This window comes from Oncorhynchus tshawytscha, linkage group LG07 (assembly GCF_018296145.1).
Source record: "Oncorhynchus tshawytscha isolate Ot180627B linkage group LG07, Otsh_v2.0, whole genome shotgun sequence".
Lineage (NCBI taxonomy): Eukaryota > Metazoa > Chordata > Actinopteri > Salmoniformes > Salmonidae > Oncorhynchus > Oncorhynchus tshawytscha.
Genome location: NC_056435.1, coordinates 69,105,032 through 69,128,077, shown reverse-complemented (window position 1 = coordinate 69,128,077; position 23,046 = coordinate 69,105,032). Strand labels below are relative to the sequence as shown.

The window sequence follows — 23,046 nt, the reverse complement described above, 5'->3', positions numbered from 1 at the left end:
GTTTACTTACAAGCCCTTAACCAACAGGTGTAGACCTTACAGTGAAATGTTTACTTTACAAGCCCTTAACCAACAGGTGTAGTAGACCTTACAGTGAAATGTTTACTTTACAAGCCCTTAACCAACAGGTGTAGTAGACCTTACAGTGAAATGTTTACTTTACAAGCCCTTAACCAACAGGTGTAGTAGACCTTACAGTGAAATGTTTACTTTACAAGCCCTTAACCAACAGGTGTAGACCTTACAGTGAAATGTTTACTTACAAGCCCTTAACCAACAGGTGTAGACCTTACAGTGAAATGTTTACTTTACAAGCCCTTAACCAACAGGTGTAGTAGACCTTACAGTGAAATGTTTACTTTACAAGCCCTTAACCAACAGGTGTAGTAGACCTTACAGTGAAATGTTTACTTTACAAGCCCTTAACCAACAGGTGTAGACCTTACAGTGAAATGTTTACTTTACAAGCCCTTAACCAACAGGTGTAGTAGACCTTACAGTGAAATGTTTACTTTACAAGCCCTTAACCAACAGGTGTAGACCTTACAGTGAAATGTTTACTTTACAAGCCCTTAACCAACAGGTGTACTAGACCTTACAGTGAAATGTTTACTTACAAGCCCTTAACCAACAATGCAGTTATTATTATTATTTATTAAATGTATGTATAAGAAATAAAAGTAACAAATAATTAAAGAGCAGCAGTAAAATAACAATAGCGAGGCTATATACAGAGTCAATGTGAGGGGGCACCGGTGAGTCAAGGTAATTGAGGCAATATGTACATGTAGGTCGGGTTATTGAAGTGACTATGCATAGATAATAACAGAGAGTAGCAGCAGTGTAAAAGAGCAATGCAAATAGTCTGGGTAGCCATTTGATTAACTGTTCAGGAGTCTTATGGCTTGGGGGTAGAAGCTGTTTAGAAGCCTCTTGGTCCTAGACTTGGCGCTCCGGTACCGCTTACCGTGCGGTAGCAGAGAGAACAGTCTATGACTAGGGTGGCTGGAATCTTTGACCATTTTTAGGGCCTTCCTCTGACACCGCCTGGTATAGAGGTCCTGGATGACAGGTAGCTTGGCCCGAGTGATGTACTATTCCGCACGCACTAACCTCTGTAGTGCCTTGCAGTCAGAGGCCGAGCAGTTGCCATACCAGGCAGTGATGCAACTAGTCATGCTCTCGATGGTGCAACTGTATAACCTTTTGAGGATCTGAGGACCCATGCCAAATCTTTTCAGTCTCCTGAGGGGCAATATGTTTTGTCGTGCCCTCTTCACAACTGTCTTGGTGTGCTTAGACCATGTTAGTTTGTTGGTGATGTGGACACCAAGGAACTTGAAGCTTGTGTGAGTCATGTGTGTGTGTGTATGATGTGACTGTGAAGTGTGTTTGAGGATTGTGTGAGGTGTGGATGTTTGGTGTATGTGTGAGGTGTCTGGGAGGTGTGTGTGTGAGGTGTCTGGGAGGTGTGTGTGTGTGTGGTGTCTGGGAGGTGTGCGTGTGTGTATGTGTGTGAGGTGTCTGGGAGGTGTGTGTGTGAGGTGTCTGGGAGGTGTGTGTGTGAGGTGTCTGGGAGGTGTGTGTATGTGTGTGTGTGAGGTGTCTGGGAGGTGTGCGTGTGTGTATGTGTGTGTGTGTGTGAGATGTCTGGGAGGTGTGTGTGTGTGTGTGTGAGGTGTCTGGGGGGTGTGTGTGTTTAAGGTGTGAATTGATAAGACACACATAGCATCGTTACACTCCAAGGGGACGTCTTCGGTTCTCAGTCTATTCTGGATGAACAATAAATGACACCCTATTCCCTATACAGAGCACTACTTTAGACCAGAGCCCTTAGACAAAATGTAATGCGCTATATAGGGAATAGGGTGCCATTTGGGATGCAAGACATATTATCTGTCAGTGTGATGTGCAATAGAATATTGGTTTGTAACAGAGTTTATAGGATCCCTGGCTATTTATACAGTAAATTCATCTTTCTCCGATTCCACACATCCCTTTCTTCCGGTCGCCCTCTCAAAACGCATTGGAGAAGTCCAGAAGGGAGGGACCTTGGACTTCCTCCACCAATATGTTGACGAAGGAGGCGAGGAGATGGGATGCAAGGAATCACGGAAAGACATATTTAATATAGTGTTGTTAGGGGACCACTACAAGGGTATAGAATAGTGTTGATAGGGGACCACTACAAGGGTATAGAATAGTGTTGATAGGGTACTACTACAAGGCTATAGAATAATGTTGATAGGGTACCACTACAAGGGTATAGAATAGTGTTGTTAGGGGACCACTACAAGGGTATAGAATAGTGTTGATAGGGTACCACTACAAGGGTATATAATAGTGTTGATAGGGTACCACTACAAGGGTATAGAATAGTGTTGATAGGGTACCACTACAAGGGTATAGAATAGTGTTGATAGGGTACCACTACAAGGGTATAGAATAGTGTTGATAGGGTACCACTACAAGGGTATAGAATAGTGTTGATAGGGTACCACTACAAGGGTATAGAATAGTGTTGATAGGGTACCACTACAAGGGTATAGAATAGTGTTGATAGGGTACCACTACAAGGGTATAGAATAGTGTTGATAGGGTACCACTACAAGGGTATAGAATAGTGTTGATAGGGTACCACTACAAGGGTATAGAATAGTGTTGATAGGGTACTACTCAAGAGCAGAACAAAAAACATTGTTAAAAAATAAACATTATTCTATGCTGCTAGACAATGCTGTCAAACAGTCAAAATCATTGTCTTTTCAGGTTGAAAGACACCGTCACCTTGCCCACACAACCCTCTGTGCAATGTCACAGTCAGAGAAAATGAATCCTTTTAATTTATAATATGTTAGCTATAAAAAGGTAGCTTAGAGGGATGTCTGGACAACACGAAAACCCGACAAATACTGCTGCGTCTACAGTGTCTTGGGTTCAATAATGGGTATTGGTTATTAAAGGATGGACTGATAGTTCCCGAGTATCAAAAGCTTTTTTTTTTTTTAAACCATTATTTAACTAGGAAACAGCCGAGGAACAGTGGGTTAACTGCCTTGTGCAGGGGCAGAATGACAGATTTATACCTTGGGGATTTGAACTTGCAACCTTCCAGTTAGAAGTCCACCACTCTAACCACTGGGCCACCTGTTTCCCCAGCTACCCTGCATGCAGTTAAGATACATGTGTGTCGTGAGCCTTGTACCGAACGGAGAGAAGAAGAAGAGTGTCAAGGATGAAACATCAATGACGGTAGGAGAGCAACCAACGAAATGGAAAGTCACAGTAATAAGTTGAATGGAAACACTTCGTTTTTTTTGGTACATTTTTTAATACAACATTTCAACATACAGTGTCTAGTGTCATAAACAATACAATGCTATTAAAACACAGAATAATACAAAAAATTATTTATTTTTTTAACCATGCATTCTTTACTCAAGTATTCATACGTAAGAACGACCCTCTTTTCTAGGTTGTGAGTTCCCTGCGGTCAAGGACAATGGTCAGGTTTTCTGACTCTCTTTGCATTTCATCTCTGTGTATTTATTACTTATCAGTCCATCTTCCCTCTTGTTTTTAAGCATGTTAATTGAATGTGTGTCTGATTATATGCCAACTTGTTTTAAGTCAAACCCAGTGCTTTTCACTGCGCTGTAGTTTGTCAACCATTTTGTTTAGCGAACCAGAGACATCCCTTATTGGTATTAGGAAGGTGGTGGGAAACAAGTATTTCATTAACAAAATGACATATAAAAATGAAGGACAAAACACAGTAGAGAAGTTCCCCCTGAAACCATTATGATAAACATATGATTATAATCATCATCAATACTATTACTAATTATTATTACCATTATCATTCCAGTTGTAAGGACTCATTTACTCATGAATGTAAAAACTAAATCAAGACTACATATTCCTCTTTAGCGAACAACAAAATATAGTACAATCTGCCCCTCAGAGCATAGGAAGCTTTCAGTCAGTGCTGTGTATGAATAAGAAATGCATTTAAGGCTGATTTGATTTGACACGCCAATCCCTCAATTTCCAATGGGCAGAAATGGAAGCTGACAAAAGTAGAATCCAAAATGGAAGCCGATGAAAGATCAACAGAACAATGGTATAATACAGATGACATTATGATATGATCATTCCTTTCTATGGTCCAAGAACCGTACCTAAACCGAAAGGCAGCTGATCTGTAATCGTTATCGAACCTAATTGGTTGGAGTGTACTCCTCCCTCGGCTTAAACAAAACGTGTCCCTCAGGACAGCTATCGGGTTCTAATTTAAATGAACAATGTGTTTTTGTTGAATCCATATCCTTTGCAATACTGTTGCTAACATCTGAAATGTATCTGAAATACTGAAATGTAACTGACAGTTTAAAGATATTCTGTCAACAAGGCATTTGAACAAGTTGTAGTGAATGACTGCTAAATTTCACACCTTTTTTACATCTTTGGTTGTTTTCTCCGTCAAGCTTTCACATAAATCAGGCCATCATATCCTCTTAATTGTGGAAGCAAATGGAGATGTACGCTTAATTGTGTTACGGATATGTCATTTAAGATTTCACTCAGTATAACTAAACCTGATTCTTTGCTAGTCTAGTGACCTTAATGCTGAAGGACTACGCCACACACACATATATATATATATATATGTATATATATATATAAACAAACAAACAAACAAAGGCCTGAAAGAAAATGTCCTTGTGGTGTCTACATATCTATGCATCTCAATCAAAAATCTGCATCAGTGTCTGTAACTGTCATCAGAAACTACGCCTTTCTGTCTTTTAGTAACTACAAACTCTAATTGGGACCTACCAATATAAACCTACCAGTTTTCCTTCTAAAATCAAACAGCAGAAGTGACTAGATGATGTGTGGAGACGCAGAGGAGGTGTCAGCAAGTTATTTACATATTAACCCAATAAGATACTGTATCTGTATTTCATGGTGCTGAGTGTGATGGAAAGGAGATTTACAACATGGTTCCAGATGAAATGTTTATCTAGTCAGATTAATAAAACCAGTTTAGTCGACTATTATCCAGCTGTAGTGACAGGAGTCATTGTCTCAAAGGGCTGACAGTCAGACCTGACAGATGGACCCCATAGAGATGGTTAGAGAACTCATCATGGATATAACCAATTTTTTTGCATGAAAATTGTGCTATCATAGATGCCGTAATTGGACAGATACAAAGATGAGTCCTCTAACTAACTCTATGATGGATACACATTTTTACGGAAACCTCTGTTGACATTGACATGTAGACTCATCAAGGGGTAAGTGAAAGCATTAGAAAACCGATTATAACCGAAGCTCATCACTAAAAATAAAGCTATATATTATAAGGTATGGCAGCAGCAGTGTGCCAGTGTAACACATCATGATCCCCCTCCGATAATTGTACAGAGGATTAGAATTTCAAACGTGTGAAGAAGGACGAATTGTCTGGACATACTGTAGATAGACGGAGACTGGCTTTCATGATATATGCACACTAAAAAAGCAACACTTGGTATCTTGCAAAAAACAAACTACATATGGATACATCATCATCCTCATTTTGGGGGGGAGGAACATCATCATCATTATGCGTGTACATCATCATCATTATGTGTGTACATCATCATCATCATTATGTGGGTACATCATCATTATGTGTGTACATCATCATCATCATTATGTGGGTACATCATCATTATGCGTGTACATCATCATCATCATTATGTGGGTACATCATCATTATGCGTGTACATCATCATTATGTGTGTACATCATCATCATCATCATCATTATGTGTGTACATCATCATCATCATTATGCGTGTACATCATCATTATGTGTGTACATCATCATCATCATTATGCGTGTACATCATCATTATGTGGGTTTTCTCATCACCACTCATTTTGGTAGTACACTCATCTAACCTGCATTGACCACTCACCTCCACCGGACATTACCTTACATTATTGCAAAGGGTCACTTTCAAAGTCAAAACTCAATGGGGAAAAACATGATAATACATTTGATAATATGTCAACAACGAAAAAAATCACTTGAAATAGGTGACCCATGAGAAAAGGTACATATTGAAGAATCAATTATCTACGCTAAGATTGAACGAATTGCAATACACTATTTATTTCTCTATTTTTCTTTTTTTTTTTACAATTTGAGGCTGTATCAAAAACTTTGTAAAAAAATTAGATAGAGATTTATCCACCATTTTGTTCAGTGTTTTCTGGTGATCTTGTTCTTCAGATCTCTCCTCTCCTCTCCTCTCCTCTCCTCTCTCTCTCCTCTCCTCTCCTCTCCTCTCCTCTCCTCTCCTCTCCTCTCCTCTCCTCTCCTCTCCTCTCCTCTCCATCTCCTCTCCATCTCCTCTCCATCTCCTCTCCTCTCCTCTCCATCTCCTCTCCATCTCCTCTCCATCTCCTCTCCATCTCCTCTCCATCTCCTCTCCTCGTCTTAATGACCTTTGAGTTGTGAATAAAGATCGTATCCCTTTCAGGACCTTCTAAATCACTCTCAACAGCAATGAACTGTTTCCCGCATAAACTGTGAGAACAAGAGCATCATCATCACTACATAAAAAAATAATTACTCCTTGTCTAAAATAAACTGCAGGAGGCTTTTTCCATATCTGATTTACACAAACATTTTTTGAAGTATAAATACACTTAATATTATTTCAACAGGCCGATCGATAGCTATATACAGAAGACACATCGCATCACCATAAAGGCAACATGGCATTCAAATGGTCAATGTTATGATCATATTCGGATAAGGGAGCCATTTTAAATAATAATAATAATAATAATAAAAAGAGAATAGTGTATTGTATTTCCCTCTTGAGTGATTTTGGGTGGCTTCGGGATACCCAGGCAAGGTAAAAATCCTTGAGCTTCAAGTCAAAACTACACATCTGATAATAACTGGGCCAGGCTGTTGTAGAATCACAGTTGTCATGGTTGCCCTACGTGCTAACATTAGCTAACGGTAATGTTTGCTTGTTTAGTCCTGACTGGGCTGGGTCTACCTACTTGGTTTACCGTTTCTTTCTGATCGAGGGAGAGATCCTGTATATCTATCTATCTATCTATCTATCTATCTATCTATCTATCTATCTATCTATCTATCTATCTATCTATCTATCTATCTATCTATCTATCTATCTATCTATCTATCTATCTATCTATCTATCTATCTATCTATCTATCTATCTATCTATCTATCTATCTATCTATCTATCTATCTATCTATCTATCTATCTATGTCTACCTGTCTACCTGTCTGTCTGACTTTCCACCTGACTGTCTACCTGTCTCTCTGCTTATCCTCTGTCTGTCTGCCTGCCTGTCTGCCTTATCTGTCTGTCTGTCTGTCTGTCTGTCTGTCTGTCTGTCTGTCTGTCTGTCTGTCTGTCTGTCTGTCTGTCTGTCTGTCTGTCTGTCTGTCTGTCTGTCTGTCTGTCTATCTGAACCAGAACCATCCAGATATAGAGTGGATTTAAAAATAAAACAAACAGAACGTTTTACATTTCTAATGATTTTTTAGGCCAACTTTGTTATGATCATCTTGACTAGACATTGTATGAATAAGGATACAAATATACAATTAGTGTTAAAAGGCAAACCTTATTGACTCGAAACACTGACCCACCGCCCGACAAGCCACTGTGTAGCTGCAGGGCTAACTGTAGGGCTAGCTGCAGGGCTAGCTGTAGGGTTAGCTGTAGGGCTAGCTGCAGGGTTAGCTGCAGGGCTAGCTGTAGGGTTAGCTGCAGGGTTAGCTGCAGGGCTAGCTGCAGGGTTAGCTGCAGGGCTAGCTGCAGGGCTAGCTGCAGAGTTAGCTGCAGGGCTAGCTGCAGAGTTAGCTGCAGGCCTAGCTGCAGGGCTAGCTGCAGAGTTAGCTGCAGGCCTAGCTGCAGGGCTAGCTGCAGGGCTGGTGCAGATCCACATGATTATGATGTTTCTGTTTTTATTCATAAAACTCTCTCTCTCTCTCTATTAAAAACATTTTATGCCTGCAGTGTGTTTGTTTATTATCTTCTTGTATTATTCAAGATAAAATAACATAAAAAGAGTGTTGTTAAGCAAGTCGTTTGAAGTCAGCCCCCCCCCCAAAAAATAAACTAAACAGAACCAAATAACTAAATTAAAACAAAAGCCCATTAAGTTTCAAACAGAGAAAAAAAAGCGCTGGGACCAGAGGGGAGTGTCTTCCCAAACTAGCCATTCAGCTGTAGCCAATGAGATGACAGACTGAATAGTGTCCTTTTTGTGGCTACTGTCGCCGCGGCTAACATCTAGTTCTCCCTCCCTCCCGTCTTTCCAATAACTTGAACTTCAATCAGATCACCCCATAACCCTCCCAACCCAAAATCCAAAGTTTGTTCCCACTTTGTCCTCCTCCTCCCACCCTTTATTTCCAAACAGACACTGGATTGAGACCATTACAAGTCCCCCTGCTTCCCTCCTCCTTCTCTGGAGGAGCCTGCTAAACCCTTAGGGTGGCACGTAAGGTGGTGGGGATCTGTAAGGGGTCATGTTCTTTGGACGAGATCCTTTACCTTCCATGGGTGCGGTGAAGGGGGGCGGGGGCTGGTAGGGGGGCGCGTTGGGGTCCTCGTCCCTCAGAGCCGTGTACTCACCCAGAAGGTCCTGGTTCAGGGGGGTGGTCTCTGGACTGGCCATGTTAGGGTACTCCGGTGGGGGAAGAGGGGGTTTCTCCTCCTGCAGGATGAGCGGCATGGAGGAGGACGGGGGCGGCTTGGAATCGTCAAGCTCGTCTGCGAAGATTATGGGCACCCCCTTCTTGATGAAGGTAGCCTGATCCTCAATGGTCAGCTTGCCCTTGCGCTTCTTGCGGTAGCAGATCATGGCGATGATGCCAGCGATCAGCAAGATGGCCGCCACCACCACGGCCGGAATCACCGTGTGGAGGTAGACGTCGTCTGTGCTCTGGCGTCCGGTGCCCAGTGCCGGCGTGACAGCTGGGGGGATAGGGATAGTGATTTCACCAGGCGGGACAAACATGTAGTTCCGGCAGGCACCCGTTCCTTTGACCTTGATGCTGATGGGTATGAAGTCTGGTTCCATGGCGGAGATGAAGGTCTGGGAGGGCCTTCCCTGGGCATCAGAGATCCTCCTGGACATGGTCTGAATCTGCTCCTTGGGACAAGGGTTCTGCTGGAGGCTGTTGTTGGTCCACTCCACCACGATGGATCCCTTGGTGATGTTCCTCAGGGTGACCGTGCTGCTGTTGCGGTCACCGAACGAGTACGCCAGCTTCTTGATGAGCAAGATCTTCTTGTGGATGTCATTGGTCACCAGGCGAGGTTCTCCGTGTAAGCGGGCCTGGAACAGGACCGGGGACTTATCGTTGGATGCCCAGCGGTTCACACGGACCTCGAAGGCGTCGATCGCGTTCAGACCACCCTTATCGGTGGCCTGCATGAAGTACTCATGCTTCCCAACGTGATTTGAGTCTGGAAGACCGTATAGCAGCTGGCTTGTGCTATTGAACTGTATCCAGGAGTCATCCCCGACAACTTCGTTGTGGTTCATCCTCAAGGTCAACCTTAGTTTGTCTGTTGTACCGTCCTCCTTGTCAAAGAATGTATCGGATGGGATCTTCACTTCAAAGTATGTGCCCACAAAGGCATTGACCTGATCGATGGGGTTGCGGAGATCTGGTTTCTCGTTTCTTGGGTCAGGCACGATGGACGAAGGGGTGGTGCGCCTGGCTGGTTTGGCTGTGGTGGTCTTGGACTCCCTTGGCATCGGAGTGGTCTTCGGTCTCTTTGGTTTCTTGGTTGGCTTTCTGGTGGCAACTGTGGTGGGTGGAGGGAGTGTCGGTGTTGCTTCCACAACGGTATGCCTGGTCATAGTGGGTTCAATGGAGATGGTACTAGTGGACTCCATCACTCTGGTTGGCAGGGGTGCACCCTGAGTGGGAGTGTGGGCATATGAGTCTCTGACACGGATCGTGGGCTTCATGGGCAAGGGCACAGGTCCTCTCATGGGTGGGGCAGAACTGTCTGTGGGGGCAGCAATGGCAGGTGATGACAGGGTGGGTACAATGCGAATAGGGGGCTCGACGACAGACGTTGGGGGAAGCACAACAAGAACCGGGGTAGGGGTATTGTTAAGCTGGCGCCTCACCCGTTTGGGGATATGAGGCTTCTTGTTGGCGATGTGCCAACCGACCACAGGGTATCCTAGCTGAGCAGACATAGTGCCTTCTTTCGCTGGCGCCTGGACGCTGCTGATGTTAGGGACATTGCTCTGGTCCAGGGAACAGCCCAGCTTCCAGGATAACAGGGCTCCGTTCTCCACCACCTTTTTGGCATTTCCCGGTCCGGCCATGAAGGCGGACATATCGAACAATCTGTTGTTGACCACGGGATGTATCTTCATGTGCTGCAGCTCCACGCCAGAGAACTTCTTCATCTTGCCCAGCAGCTCCACCCTCTGCCTGGAGCTCATCTTGGTGAGGTCGGCGTCCAGAATCACTGTGAGTACAGTCACCGGTTCCTCTGTGCCGCAGACAAACGGCTTGACCTCGTTGTTGGATGCTGACTGAATGGCTAGCTGGATCGGGTCCACATGTTCCTCTGGGTGCACCTCGATGGAGAAGATGTCCTGGCCGCCGTTTGATGTCGAGACGGCGATGTAGTGGACACCCTTGTCCTCCTCCAGTGGTAGACCCTGTAGGACGTTGCTCTCCCAGTCCCAGTGCAGCCATGCTGGTAGCGTCTCCTTGCCTGACTCAGTGATCTGGAAAAAAACAAAGATAAACAGAGTTGATAAGTCTCTCTTGTTTTGATGAATAATTTAAGCTAGAATACAAGAAAACAACAACAACAACAAGCAAAATAATAATTTTACGCCCACTACATTTACCATTTCTGTTCTACCCACAGCATGACTACGTCTTTGATGATACAACTTGTTTACAATTCATTATGATACAGAAGAAGAACATAAGAGATCGAATCTTGGCTTGTTTTGATCTTTTTGGTTCATAAATAACATTCGGATAAAAATTGGATTGCACTAACATCTTTTTAAAACAGCTATTGTGCAAAACAAAATCTATAAATGTTGAGGCAATCATTAAAAATGTACAACGCTGTTAATTAACACAACTTCAACTTTCCGATTCGTGCAAATCTGGGTTTCTTGACACTTTTAAAGGTGAGAGAGAACATGATTCAATAAAAAACTGAACATAAAATATCTTCCATATAACCAGTGTGGTTACGACATCTACTGTAAGTAACCTAGTTCTACTACTGGTTTAAGTCCCATGAACATTGACTGGTAAGAAAGAAGGGAACAAAGAGGAGCATGTTTCAGAGGCATCAAACTCAGGGGATGGACTCTCTTCTAGAAGTATGTTTCAGAGGCATCAAACTCAGGGGATGGACTCTCTTCTAGAAGTATGTTTCAGAGGCATCAAACTCAGGGGATGGACTCTCTTCTAGAAGTATGTTTCAGAGGCATCAAACTCAGGGGATGGACTCTCTTCTAGAAGTATGTTTCAGAGGCATCAAACTCAGGGGATGGACTCTCTTCTAGAAGTATGTTTCAGAGGCATCAAACTCAGGGGATGGACTCTCTTCTAGAAGTATGTTTCAGAGGCATCAAACTCAGGGGATGGACTCTCTTCTAGAAGTATGTTTCAGAGGCATCAAACTCAGGGGATGGACTCTCTTCTAGAAGTATGTTTCAGAGGCATCAAACTCAGGGGATGGACTCTCTTCTAGAAGTATGTTTCAGAGGTATCAAACTCAGGGGATGGACTCTCTTCTAGAAGTATGTTTCAGAGGCATCAAACTCAGGGGATGGACTCTCTTCTAGAAGTATGTTTCAGAGGCATCAAACTCAGGGGATGGACTCTCTTCTAGAAGTATGTTTCAGAGGTATCAAACTCAGGGGATGGACTCTCTTCTAGAAGTATGTTTCAGAGGCATCAAACTCAGGGGATGGACTCTCTTCTAGAAGTATGTTTCAGAGGTATCAAACTCAGGGGATGGACTCTCTTCTAGAAGTATGTTTCAGAGGCATCAAACTCAGGGGATGGACTCTCTTCTAGAAGTATGTTTCAGAGGCATCAAACTCAGGGGATGGACTCTCTTCTAGAAGTATGTTTCAGAGGCATCAAACTCAGGGGATGGACTCTCTTCTAGAAGTATGTTTCAGAGGTATCAAACTCAGGGGATGGACTCTCTTCTAGAAGTATGTTTCAGAGGCATCAAACTCAGGGGATGGAGGTATGTTTCAAATCAAACTCAGGGGATGGACTCTCTTCTAGAAGTATGTTTCAGAGGTATCAAACTCAGGGGATGGACTCTCTTCTAGAAGTATGTTTCAGAGGCATCAAACTCAGGGGATGGACTCTCTTCTAGAAGTATGTTTCAGAGGTATCAAACTCAGGGGATGGACTCTCTTCTAGAAGTATGTTTCAGAGGCATCAAACTCAGGGGATGGACTCTCTTCTAGAAGTATGTTTCAGAGGCATCAAACTCAGGGGATGGACTCTCTTCTAGAAGTATGTTTCAGAGGCATCAAACTCAGGGGATGGACTATCTTCTAGAAGTATGTTTCAGAGGTATCAAACTCAGGGGATGGACTCTCTTCTAGAAGTATGTTTCAGAGGCATCAAACTCAGGGGATGGACTCTTTTCTAGAAGTTTGTTTCAGAGGCATCAAACTCATCTATAAAATATACAAGACACAGACTGTTTTAGACACGATCAATTCAAATGAGACTATATTGAATTTAGCCATTTGTGCATGAAACCTCTAGGCATGTTATTTAGATGGTACCTGAGCTACAGTATAACATCACAAATAAGACTTGGGATGCACATTGTCTAATACAGCTAACACAAGAATTTAGCATAACCAATTAGGCATTTAGAGATATTATATTCGTTCCAGGAATCTGACAGGGAAATATATCACAGGGGAATGACAAAGCATTCAAATAAATAAAAATAAAAAACAACTAATGCTTACTCTGATTCCCTCCTAGCTCCAAACAACAAGTTAATTTTGCAGATGAAAAATCGTATAGTTGATAAATTATGTAGAGCCCAGCGTTCCCAAGATGGATCATTAATGGTCTAACCAATACACAGCCACCACCAGGGACAGGGAACAGCAGCTGGGCTTTTTACAGCGTTCAGTCCCTCAGCCTCCTGCTTTTAGACACACACAAATGGACAGGCAAATACACACACACACACACACACACACACACACACACACACACACACACACACACACACACACACACACAGCTATACTACTGCCTCCTGCTGTGTATTCATCATCACACACACACACACACACACACACACACCTACACACCACACACACCTACACACACACACACACACACACACACACACACACACAGCTATACTACTGCCTCCTGCAGTGTATTCATCATCACACACACACACACACCTACACACCTACCTACACACACACACACACACACACACACACACACACACACACACACACACACACACACACACACACACACACACACACACACACACACACACACACACACACACACACACACACTTCCCCCATTAACTCTCCTCCACCTCCGTTGCATTTGACAACTATGGTGATGGGTAAAGAGGTGATGTATCCAAAAGCCTTTGGCTGATATCACCAGGAGATGATGAGATGATGTCTGTGAAGTGTGTGTGTGTGTGTGTGCGATGATGAATACACAGCAGGAGGCAGCTGCTCTGCCCCCCTTTCTCCCCACTTTAATAGTGAAGTTAATTAAACCAGGGGGTTGTTAATCTCATCAAAGACACTAACTATAGTGTCCCCGATGGCACCCTATTCCCTATAATAGTGCACTACCTCTGACCAGGGCCCATAGCCACCCACTATAGGGAATAGGGTGCCATTTGGGGACTCCTCCGCTAACTGTTTGATGAATAGTGTACTGATTTCTGCTCGTAGCCCCAAAACCCACCGTCGAAACCCACTGTGACTATCAGCTTCTCTGACTGTTAGCTTCTCTGACTATCAGCTTCTCTGACTGTCAGCTTCTCTGATATCTAACACCGCATGGGGAGAAGAGGAATCTACGACGTGACGGAGGAAAAAGAGGGATGGAGGGACGAGAACTAGATGAGTGAGGGGGGGGGTCCTATCACCCAAGGCATCGGGCCTAATCAACATCTAAGTATCTAAGACATCCTTTAACTGTTTTCATTAATGATATCCTCAGCCCTCGATCAATCCACACCACCATCATTTAGGTATAATAGATGTGATATTCAGTAGCCACCAGGGAGGGAAAAGGCACCCATGGTCACAGCCGTGTCGACAGCCAAACAGATAACATTCATATGAAAGAGAGAAGGACTGACTGACTGACTGGGCATGTCTTTGTGATATGATTTGGTGAAGGACTGAAATGTAGAGAGGGAGGGTGGGACAGAGAGGCTGAAACAGGGAGGGAGGGAGGGAGGGAGGGAGGGAGGGAGGGAGGGAGGGAGGGAGGGAGGGAGGGAGGGAGGGAGGGAGGGAGGGAGGGAGGGAGGGAGGGAGGGAGGGAGGGAGGGAGAGGCTGAAAGAGGGAGGGAGGGAGGGTGGGACAGAGAGGCTGAAACAGGGAGGGAGGGAGGGGGGAGGGAGGGAGGGAGGGAGGGAGGGAGGGAGGGAGGGAGGGAGGGAGGGAGGGAGGGAGGGAGGGAGGGAGGGTGGGACAGAGAGGCTGAAACAGGGAGGGAGGGAGGGTGGGACAGAGAGGCTGAAACAGGGAGGGAGGGAGGGTGGGACAGAGAGGCTTTAACAGGGAGGGAGGGAGGGAGGGTGGGACAGAGAGGCTTTAACAGGGAGGAAGGGGGAGGGAGGGAGGGGGGAGGGAGGAAGGGAGGGAGGGAGGGAGGGGGAGGGAGGGAGGGAGGGAGGGGGAGGGAGGGAGGGTGGAACAGAGAGGCTTTAACAGGGAGGGAGGGAGGGTGGGACAGAGAGGCTGAAAGGGAGGGAGGGAGGGAGGGAGGGAGGGAGGGGGAGGGAGGGAGGGAGGGAGGGAGGGAGGGAGGGAGGGAGGGAGGGAGGGAGGGAGGGAGGGACAGAGAGTCTGAAACAGGGAGGGAGGGAGGGAGGGAGTATAGAGAGGGTGGCGAGTTATTGGCACAGCTGATTCTTTCCACTGGAAAATGTGAGTGAAAGAGAGGAGAGGAGAGGAAGAGAGGGACTCCGTTAGAGTGGTAGCTAGGCAGGCAGACAGTCGGATGTTTATGAGAGACTAGTCACTCTCCAATCGAGCCCATTTGAAACTTTTAAACATTTATATCACTGTATTCTAGTGCTGTTCAGCAGTAGAGTGATAGTATTCTGTCCTGGAATACAGCCTTTTCTTGTTTTACTTTCCACTGTGGGAAACTGTGGATCATGGAAAATGATATCTAGGCTGTGTCTGGAAATATTCTGATGATGTCAATACTTAATAATGACAGAATGATAAAAACACCCTGTGAGGGCAATTTCAGAAAAAAATATGGTTTGTCACTAAAATGTAGTGATCTATTCTCACACACACACACACACACACACACACACACACACACACACACACACACACACACACACACACACACACACACACACACACACACACACACACACACACAGCTATACTACTGAGGAGCCAGAGAGAACGAATATGAGAGAACGAAAGAGAGACGAGAGAGAGAGAGACAGAGAGAGAGACAGAGAGAGAGACAGAGACGAGAGAGAGAGAGACAGAGAGAGAGACAGAGACGAGAGAAGTGTAACTTGCTTTGGCAATGTAAACATGTTTCCCATGCCAATAAAGCTCCTTGAATTGAATTGAGAGAGAGACAGAGAGGGAGAGAGAAACTGAGAGAGAGAGAGAAAGAAAGAGAGATAGAGAGACAGAATGAGAAAGAGAGACAGGCCCCCAGTTCACTCTAGTTTCTCTCCCCATCGGGTAAATCAACAACATTTGCTTGCAGATACTCTAATAAATAGTTATTCAGAAGGAGAACGAGGAGAAGCTGGCATTAGTTCAACTCCTGTAGTGACGAAGAGAAAGACAATGTGGAAGGAGAAGGGAGGAAGAAAGACAATGTGGAAGGAGAAGGGAGGAAGAAAGACAATGTGGAAGGAGAAGGGAGAGAAAGACAATGTGGAAGGAGAAGGGAGAGAAAGACAATGTGGAAGGAGAAGGTAGAGGAAGAAAGACAATGTGGAAGGAGAAGGGAGGAAGAAAGACAATGTGGAAGGAGAAGGGAGAGGAAGAAAGACAATGTGGAAGGAGAAGGGAGAGAAAGACAATGTGGAAGGAGAAGGGAGAGGAAGACAATGTGGAAGGAGAAGGGAGAGGAAGACAATGTGGAAGGAGAAGGGAGAGGAAGAAAGACAATGTGGAAGGAGAAGGGAGAGAAAGAAAGACAATGTGGAAGGAGAAGGGAGAGGAAGAAAGACAATGTGGAAGGAGAAGGGAGAGAAAGACAATGTGGAAGGAGAAGGGAGAGGAAGAAAGACAATGTGGAAGGAGAAGGGAGAGAAAGACAATGTGGAAGGAGAAGGGAGAGGAAGACAATGTGGAAGGAGAAGGGAGAGGAAGACAATGTGGAAGGAGAAGGGAGAGAAAGACAATGTGGAAGGAGAAGGGAGAGAAAGACAATGTGGAAGAGGAAGGGAGAGAAAGACAATGTGGAAGGAGAAGGGAGAGGAAGAAAGACAATGTGGAAGGAGAAGGGAGGAAGAAAGACAATGTGGAAGGAGAAGGGAGAGAAAGACAATGTGGAAGGAGAAGGGAGAGGAAGAAAGACAATGTGGAAGGAGAAGGGAGAGAAAGACAATGTGGAAGGAGAAGGGAGAGGAAGACAATGTGGAAGGAGAAGGGAGAGGAAGACAATGTGGAAGGAGAAGGGAGAGAAAGACAATGTGGAAGGAGAAGGGAGAGAAAGACAATGTGGAAGAGGAAGGGAGAGAAAGACAATGTGGAAGGAGAAGGGAGAGAAAGACAATGTGGAAGGAGAAGGGAGAGAAAGACAATGTGGAAGGAGAAGGGAGAGGAAGACAATGTGGAAGGAGAAGGGAGAGAAAGACAATGTGGAAGGAGAAGGGAGAGAAAGACAATGTGGAAGGAGAAGGGAGAGGAAGAAAGACAATGTGGAAGGAGAAGGGAGAGAAAGACAATGTGGAAGGAGAAGGGAGAGAAAGAAAGACAATGTGGAAGGAGAAGGGAGAGAAAGAAAGACAATGTGGAAGGAGAAGGGAGAGGAAGAAAGACAATGTGGAAGGAGTAGGGAGAGAAAGACAATGTGGAAGGAGAAGGGAGAGAAAGACAATGTGGAAGGAGAAGGGAGAGAAAGACAATGTGGAAGGAGAAGGGAGAGAAAGACAATGTGGAAGGAGAAGGGAGAGGAAGAAAGACAATGTGGAAGGAGAAGGGAGAGAAAGACAATGTGGAAGGAGAAGGGAGAGAAAGAAAGACAATGTGGAAGGAGAAGGGAGAGAAAGAAAGACAATGTGGAAGGAGAAGGGAGAGAAAGACAATGTGGAAGGAGAAGGGAGAGAAAGACAATGTGGAAGGAGAAGGGAGAGGAAGAAAGACAATGTGGAAGGAGAAGGGAGAGAAAGAAAGACAATGTGGAAGGAGAAGGGAGAGAAAGACAATGTGGAAGGAGAAGGGAGAGGAATAATAATGGGGAAGGAGAAAGAAAAGCTACTGAGTACATTGAAGACGTTAGAGCTTGACGTCTGCAGAATAGCACACACAGAATAATAGTGGGTTATAAGTGGTCTGTGTCCTGTTCTCTGCTAGCTGGCCCTGTCACTGAGATTGTCCCAAATGGCACCCTATTCCCTATTTATTACACTAGTTTTGACCAGGGCTCATATGCTCTTGGTCAAAGTAGTGCACTGTATAGGGAATATGGTGCCATTTGGGACACAAACACAGAGTGAACTAAGATGACTGGAGTAAACTAAACTCCCCTTCAGTGTACCCATCCTGTCAGACCCACAGACTAATGCTGCTTCGCCTCAGGAATGACTCACTGTCAGTGAAACTCTTTCTGTTCTGGTCTGTTGTGTTCTGTACAGTAAATAAGAGACTTCTAAGAGAAAGACAGAGACAGAGAGTGCGTGTGTGTGTGTGTGTGTAAATAAAATACTTCTCTCTCAGAGTGGTTGCATCATCACAGTGTCAATACAGATTGGCGAATAGCTATGGAGCAGATAAACAACAAATAAATAAAGATTTGAACCAGATGTACTTACCTTTGTGATGTAAGTGGAAGGAGGTGTACCACAACAACATTCAAGGATACACACACACACACACAGGCACACACACACACACACACACACACACACACACACACACACACACACACACACACACACACACACACACAGGCACGCACACACACACACACACACACACACACACACACACACACACACACACACACACACACACACACACACACACACACACACACACACACACACACACAGGCATGCACACACACACACACACACACACACACACAGGCATGCACACACACACAGACACACATGCACACACGGATACATACAGTGAAAGTACACTGAACAAAAATGTAAAACGCAACATGCAACAATTTCTAATATTTTGCTGTTACAGTTCATATCAGGAAATCAATCAATTGAAATTAATAAATTAGGCCCTAATCTATGGATTTCAGATGACTGGGCAGGGGTGCAGCCATGGGTGGGCATAGGCCCACCCCACTTACGAGCCAGACCACCCACTTGGGAGCCAGGTCCACCCACTTGGGAGCCAGGCCCACCCACTTGGGAGCAGGTCATCCCCATTAACCCCAGCCCCCCTCAGACGATCCCGCAGGCGAAAAAGTTGGATATGGAGGTCCTCGGCTGGCGTGGTTACAGGTGGTCTGCGGTTCTGAGGCCGGTTGGATGTACTGTCAAATTCTCTAAAACGATGTTGGAGGAGGCTTATGGTCGAGAAATGAACATTAAATTATCTGGCAACATTTCTGGAGGACATTACTACAGACAGACAGCATGCCAATAGCTCCCTCGAAACATCTATGGCATTGTGTTGTGTGACAAAACTGCACATTTTAGAGTGACCTTTTATTGTCCCCAGTACAAGGTGCACCTGTGCAATGACCATGCCGTTTAATCAGCTTCTTGATATGCCACACCTGTCAGGTGGATGGATTATCTTGGCAAAGGATAAAATGCTCACTAACAGGGATGTAAACACATTTGTGCACAACATTAGAAACAAATAAGCTTTTTGTGCGTACGGAACATTTCTGGGATCTTTTATTTCAGCTCATGAAACATGGGACCAACACTTTACATGTTGAGTTTTATGTGTATTTGAAACTAGAATGGTATCCATTATGAACCCTTTATTTATTTGGTAACTAACTAAGAACACATTATCTTTTAATAATAACAAGGACCTGGGGAAAAGGTACATGGGAGGAGAGACAGGATGAATCAGCTAATGGGAAGCCAGGGATGATAATAACTGCATCCTAAATGGCACTCCATACTATTTCCTCTATAAATAGGGAAGAGGGTGCCATTTGGGATGCTGGGATTGTATAAAAACAATGTAAGTTAGTTCAAAAGGAGGAAGGAGGAGGAGATGGGAGGGGGACCGGAACATGGGAACAACAGGGAGGTGAGTGTAGACAGTTGACATGATAATCATAGTGTGGATTTCCTCACATGGTTAATTAAATGTTAACTGCAAAGTTACTTAGCTTACCAGACAGAAGTATATATTTTAACTTTATTTAACTAGGCAAGTCAGTTAAGAACAAATTCTTATTTTCAATGACGGACTAGGAACAGTGGGTTAACTTACCTGTTAAGGGGCAGAACGACAGATTTGTACCATGTCAGCTCAGGGGTTTGAACTAGCAGCCTTTTAGGTTATGAGTCCAACGCTCTAACCACTAGGCTATCATGAGGAATATATCATTTGTATCTGCTATTTGCAAACTTTGTCATGAAATGAGCAGCAGCAGTATAGCACCATCACAAGACAGGCACATTAGATGACACATTCCTCACTCACTAGACACCCAATTAAAGGGCCAGATGCCCAATTAAAGGGCCAGATGCCCAATTAAAGGGCCAGATGCCCAATTAAAAAGGGCCAGATGCCCAATTAAAGGGCCAGATGCCCAATTAAAGGGCCAGATGCCCAATTAAAAAGGGCCAGATGCCCAATTAAAAGGGCCAGATGCCCAATTAAAGGGCCAGATGAACAATTAAAGGGCCAGATGCCCAATTAAAGGGCCAGATGGACCAATTAAAAAGGGCCAGATGCCCAAATAAAAAGTCCAGATGCCCAATTAAAAAGGGCCAGATGCCCAATTAAAAGGGCCAGACACCCAACTAAAAAGGGCCAGACGCCCAATTAAAAGGGCCAGACGTCCAACTACAAAGGGCCAGATGCCCAATTAAAAGGGCCAGATGCCAAATTAAAAGGGCCAGATGCCAAATTAAAAGGGCCAGATGCCAAATTAAAAGGGCCAGATGACAAATTAAAAGGGCCAGATGCCCAATTTGTTTGTTTTCTTCCAGACCTAAAAATAAGGTCTTCAAATGTGATTTAACCATTGACATGGACTCAGAACATCCTATTATTTGTCTATGAACAATTGTAATTTTGAGAATTGACAAATAAAACCAAATCGAAAACTTGGTAAAAAAATAAAACTGAGAAAACTATTTGGGAAAATATAAAACAGAATCTGGGGAAAAATCTGAGATTTTATACGCCCCTCCCCGCTTAGAGTTGTTTATTAACCATTATTTTACCAGGTATATTGACAGGAAACATAGTGCACTACCTTCTTTGTACACTAATAGAGTAGAAAGTAGTGCACTAAGGACCAGTGTAAGAGTTGCAGGGTAGAGGAGAAGATAAGAATGTTCCGATTTGAAAGCTGGAAAGAAATTAGTAGCTTGAGACTGTACCCTAAAGAGTCTCACCAAGACTGGCTTGAACTTCATGACACCAGTGTTAGGTACCCAGCTTAGTTTCTATGCAGAGGGGAATCAAAACCTAACAAATGAGAATGGATGGAAGGACGGACGGAGGGAGGGACTCTGACTGGTACGAGCCACTCTGGATGGAATGATTTGGCTACATCTGACCAGAGAACTGAGAGAACTCACATTTTCCATTTTTATCTTGGGTCCTTCATCCATCCTACTAATATAAGTTTCTGCTGCCACACTGCCAAGCCTAATTAGGTTTCAATGTGAGTCTTTGTGTGTCCGAATAGAGGGGTTTCAAGGAAACAGAGAGGAAAAGAGACAAATAGAGTCCTGCTGCCTGGTTGTCATCGTTGGAGAGGAGGGGAGTAGAGCACCACCGGGGAAGTATAGACAACAGGGATATCTTTCTCCATTTATCAGAGACAGGCTGATTTCACTGTAACAGATCCACTTTCCAGGACATTCAAGCAGACTGAACATGTTTCTTTCTCTCTATCTTTCCGAGTAGTTGAAAAGGATATTCAGAAACAGTTTGTATCTAGTATTGTAGTGGGGCTGAAAACAACAAGAACCTCACAACAGTTCAATTGATTTCTATTCCTTGCAATGGAATGGAAAGAGCAGGTGTTCTTAATGTTTTGTATATTCAGTGTAGATAAGACATGTTTAAATCAAATACTTGTGTTTATCACACGCACGCAAACAAGAATGTGTACACACACACACTCTATCATGGATCTGTGATTTGACACCCTAAAAAGAATTAGACTACCATTAGCCCAACCACAACCTAGATCTGACATCTGCTTGACGTTGGCTTTACTCTACAGCATTAGACTACCATTAGACCAACCATAACCTAGATCTGACATCTGCTTGACGTTGGCTTTACTCTACAGCATTAGACTACCATTAGACCAACCATAACCTAGATCTGACATCTGCTTGACGTTGGCTTTACTCTACAGCATTAGACTAACATTAGACCAACCACAACCTAGATCTGACATCTGCTTGACGTTGGCTTTACTCTACAGCATTAGACTACCATTAGACCAACCATAACCTAGATCTGACATCTGCTTGACGTTGGCTTTACTCTACAGCATTAGACTAACATTAGCCCAACCACAACCTAGATCTGACATCTGCTTGACGTTGGCTTTACTCTACAGCATTAGACTACCATTAGACCAACCATAACCTAGATCTGACATCTGCTTGACGTTGGCTTTACTCTACAGCATTAGACTACCATTAGACCAACCATAACCTAGATCTGACATCTGCTTGACGTTGGCTTTACTCTACAGCATTAGACTACCATTAGACCAACCATAACCTAGATCTGACATCTGCTTGACGTTGGCTTTACTCTACAGCATTCGACTACCATTAGACCAACCATAACCTAGATCTGACATCTGCTTGACGTTGGCTTTACTCTACAGCATTCGACTACCATTAGACCAACCATAACCTAGATCTGACATCTGCTTGACGTTGGCTTTACTCTACAGCATTAGACTACCATTAGACCAACCATAACCTAGATCTGACATCTGCTTGACGTTGGCTTTACTCTACAGCATTCGACTACCATTAGACCAACCATAACCTAGATCTGACATCTACTTGATGTGAGACATAATCACTTTCTAGCATAAATATTGTGGAGGAAATGAACGGCTGTACCCCGCCCTGTGTGTGTCTCTTCTCTTCTAAAAGTGCTTGGTGTTAGCATTCTTTTAGCCCGGCTGTCAGGGTGGATTTTCCCATATGCACAAAAGGCTCAAGGTTTGGTGTTTGGTACTAGGGACCTTTAACATGCGTTTGACAGGGCAGAAAGGATCCTGTGGACATAGGACTACACCCACAGCCTGGGAGACTCAGATAGCCATCATGGGACTAGGCAACACAATGCTGGAATAAGTGCTGGGTTCATGCATTTCAA

At 44.2% G+C, this 23,046-nt stretch overlaps 1 protein-coding gene across 2 annotated transcripts in view; it reads right to left on the bottom strand.

The window, feature by feature from the left end:
- Window positions 1-7,420: 7,420 nt before the first annotated feature.
- dag1 (dystroglycan 1) overlaps window positions 7,421-23,046 on the bottom strand; it is a 59,066-nt gene continuing 43,440 nt past the window's right edge. For both annotated transcript variants that reach the window (XM_024428140.2, XM_042324867.1), the window contains exon 3: window positions 7,421-10,811. In XM_024428140.2, coding sequence (XP_024283908.1) covers window positions 8,538-10,811 — 2,274 coding nt within the window. In that variant the 3' untranslated portion in view covers window positions 7,421-8,537. The remainder of the gene's footprint in view (window positions 10,812-23,046) is intronic.